This window comes from Otolemur garnettii, unplaced genomic scaffold (genome assembly GCF_000181295.1).
Source record: "Otolemur garnettii isolate 467f Iridium unplaced genomic scaffold, OtoGar3 scaffold00092, whole genome shotgun sequence".
NCBI classification, from domain to species: domain Eukaryota; kingdom Metazoa; phylum Chordata; class Mammalia; order Primates; family Galagidae; genus Otolemur; species Otolemur garnettii.
In genome coordinates this window covers 6219371-6221903 of record NW_003852487.1, presented here as the reverse complement: position 1 = coordinate 6221903, position 2533 = coordinate 6219371, and the positions used below count along the sequence as shown (strand labels likewise).

At 42.5% G+C, this 2533-nt stretch overlaps 1 protein-coding gene across 1 annotated transcript in view; it reads right to left on the bottom strand.

Moving 5' to 3' along the window:
* ATP6V1E1 (ATPase H+ transporting V1 subunit E1) overlaps window positions 1–2533 on the bottom strand; it is a 35414-nt gene that overhangs the window by 25324 nt on the left and 7557 nt on the right. The window contains exon 2 of the mRNA XM_003795466.2: window positions 1123–1188. Coding sequence (XP_003795514.1) covers window positions 1123–1188 — 66 coding nt within the window. The remainder of the gene's footprint in view (window positions 1–1122; window positions 1189–2533) is intronic.

Sequence of the window (2533 nt, the reverse complement as noted above, 5' to 3'; positions counted from 1 at the left end):
AGACCAGCTTGAGCAAAGTGAGACCCCTTCTCTACAAATAGAAAAAAAAGCTAGCTAGGCATTGTGGCAGGCACCTGTAGCCCTAGCTACTTGGGAGGCTGAGGTAAGAGAATCACCCAGGGCCCACAGTTTGAGGTTGCTGTGAGCTATGACACTATAGCACTCAACCCCAATAGTAAGACTATCTCAATAAAAAAATCTTGGGGTGGCACTTGTGGCTCAGTGAGTAGGGCACCCTCACCCCATATACCAAGGGTGGTGAGTTTGAACCCAGCCCTGGCCAACTGCAATCAAAAAAACAAAACAAACAAAGAAAACCCTGGCCATTGTGGTGGGTGCCTATAGTTCCAGCTACTCGGGAGGCTGAGGCAAGAGAATTGCCTAAGCCCATGAGCTGGAGGTTGCTGTGAGTGTAACACCACGGCACTTACCAAGAGAGACAAAATGAGACTCTGTCTCTAAAAAAAAATATATATATATTTTTAGGCTCAGTGTCCATAACTCACTGGTTAGGGTGCCAGTCACATACAGGAGGAAGGGGGCGTGGAGTGGGGGTGGGGCACTGGCAACTGGCAGGTTCAAAGTCAGCCCGGGCCTGCTAAACAACAATGACAACAACCACCACAAAAATAGTTGGGCAATGTGGCAGGTGCCTGTAGTCCCAGCTACTTGGGAGGCTGAGACAAGAGAATCTCTTAAGGCCAAGAGTTTGAGGTTGCTGTGAGCTGTGATGCCATGGCACTCTACCGAGGGCGACATACTAGACTCTGTCTGAAAAAAAGAAAAAAAAGATATTTTCAGAGACAAGGTCTTGCCAGGTTACCAGGGCTGGTCTTGAACCCCAGTCTCAAGTGATCTTCCCATCTCAGCCTTCTGAGTTGTTGGGATTACAGGTGTGAGCCACCACAAGTGGCCTAGAATTTGGAAGGTTCACAGATCTGGATTACTGTCTATAAATTCAATCAAGGGCTAGGCTTTGACTATTTGACTATTATTTAACATTAAAGTTACAGACATGTATTATTTCTATGCAATGTGATGTTAATTTTACTAATAATATCAATTAGGAAAGCAAAACAATATGAAATTTTGATAAATTCTTAAAATGAAAACCACTCTCACCTTTGCATCTATTTCTTCTGCTTTTTCATTGGCTTCTTGTTCAATGAAAGCCATCATATGCTTAATCTGTTAAGAAAAAAAGAAAGGTTATCTTTGAATTCAGCAAGAGAAGAAAACATGGCATGTCTTTTGATTCGTTCAATGATCAGTCCCCTTTGTTCCTTATTATGTGCAAGGTGCTAAGTACAAGAACCAATGAGATAGTTTCTGGCCTCTGGAAATGTATCATCTGGAATTTGTTCTAGCAGATACATCAGATGCAATATTCAGTAACACAGATAAAGAGGACAGCATCCTACCTTCCAAGAACTTGGAATACACTGGATACATGAGATACTATGTATCTCTCTCCACTTCATACCAGGCAGCACCCTCTAGTTCTCTTTTCCAACTCTGAGGAAATGTACCAGAGCTAGCTACCTTTAGGCTTTCAACTTTCTTCCCTCTTACTCTCAGTATACTTCTGTCTGACTTCTGCTCTCCACTTTAAAGTGACAGTAATCTAACCCTTAAATCTTGGCATTATCTCTCTTATTCTTTTGGCATCAGTTAATGTGTTGACCATCCTTTCCTTCTCAAATAATCTCTTGCCTTTGCTTTCATGACTTCCCTTCTGTTCTCTTCTTCAGTCTCCTGTGAGGTCACCCTCTTTTCCTCTGCTTCTACCCAGCTCTTTTTGAATAACCTACTCAGAGTAACCGAAACCCAACACATTCAAGACTCACCTCCATACAACTCCTCCTCCCACTTCCCACTTTGATCTGTCTCAGAGATCGGCACCAACACCCAACTTTGACTCTTCCTCTTTCCTCAGTTCTCATTTCCAACCAAAATCCTATCAATTCTCTCTTAATAGTTCTTCAAGTTGTCCACATCTCTCCATCCTCTAAGCCATTACCCCAGTCTGTGCCATCATCTCTCAGCTGAATTATTACAACAGCTCCCAATTTTTTTCCCTTGCCACCAGTCTGGCTCCCTCTACTCTATGCTGCTTCAGAGAAATCCTTTCAAATTCCTGTTTTATCATGTAACACTCTACCCTGCCCCCCATCCCCCAAAAGGCAAAGATCAGAGAAGGCACAAGATCTGATCACCACTTACTTTTTCAAGCATCATATGAAACAAATTCTCTGCTACTCACCACTCTCAAGACTCTTAGTTTCTGCCACACTAAACTTATTTTAGGTCCTAGATTTCACTGTTCTTTTTCATCTCTCAAGATTTTAAGCATGCTCTTCCTTTGATTTGAAACACTCTTCCTATCTCTGTTCACCCAGTTAGCTTCTTGGGACTTAGCTTGCATAACTACCATCTCCTTAGGGGAAATCTTTCCAGAACCTCTCACTATGTACACCTAGAGCACTCTAACCTGCCTCTCCCTCAGCATCTAAACATTTCTTTTTTTTTTTTT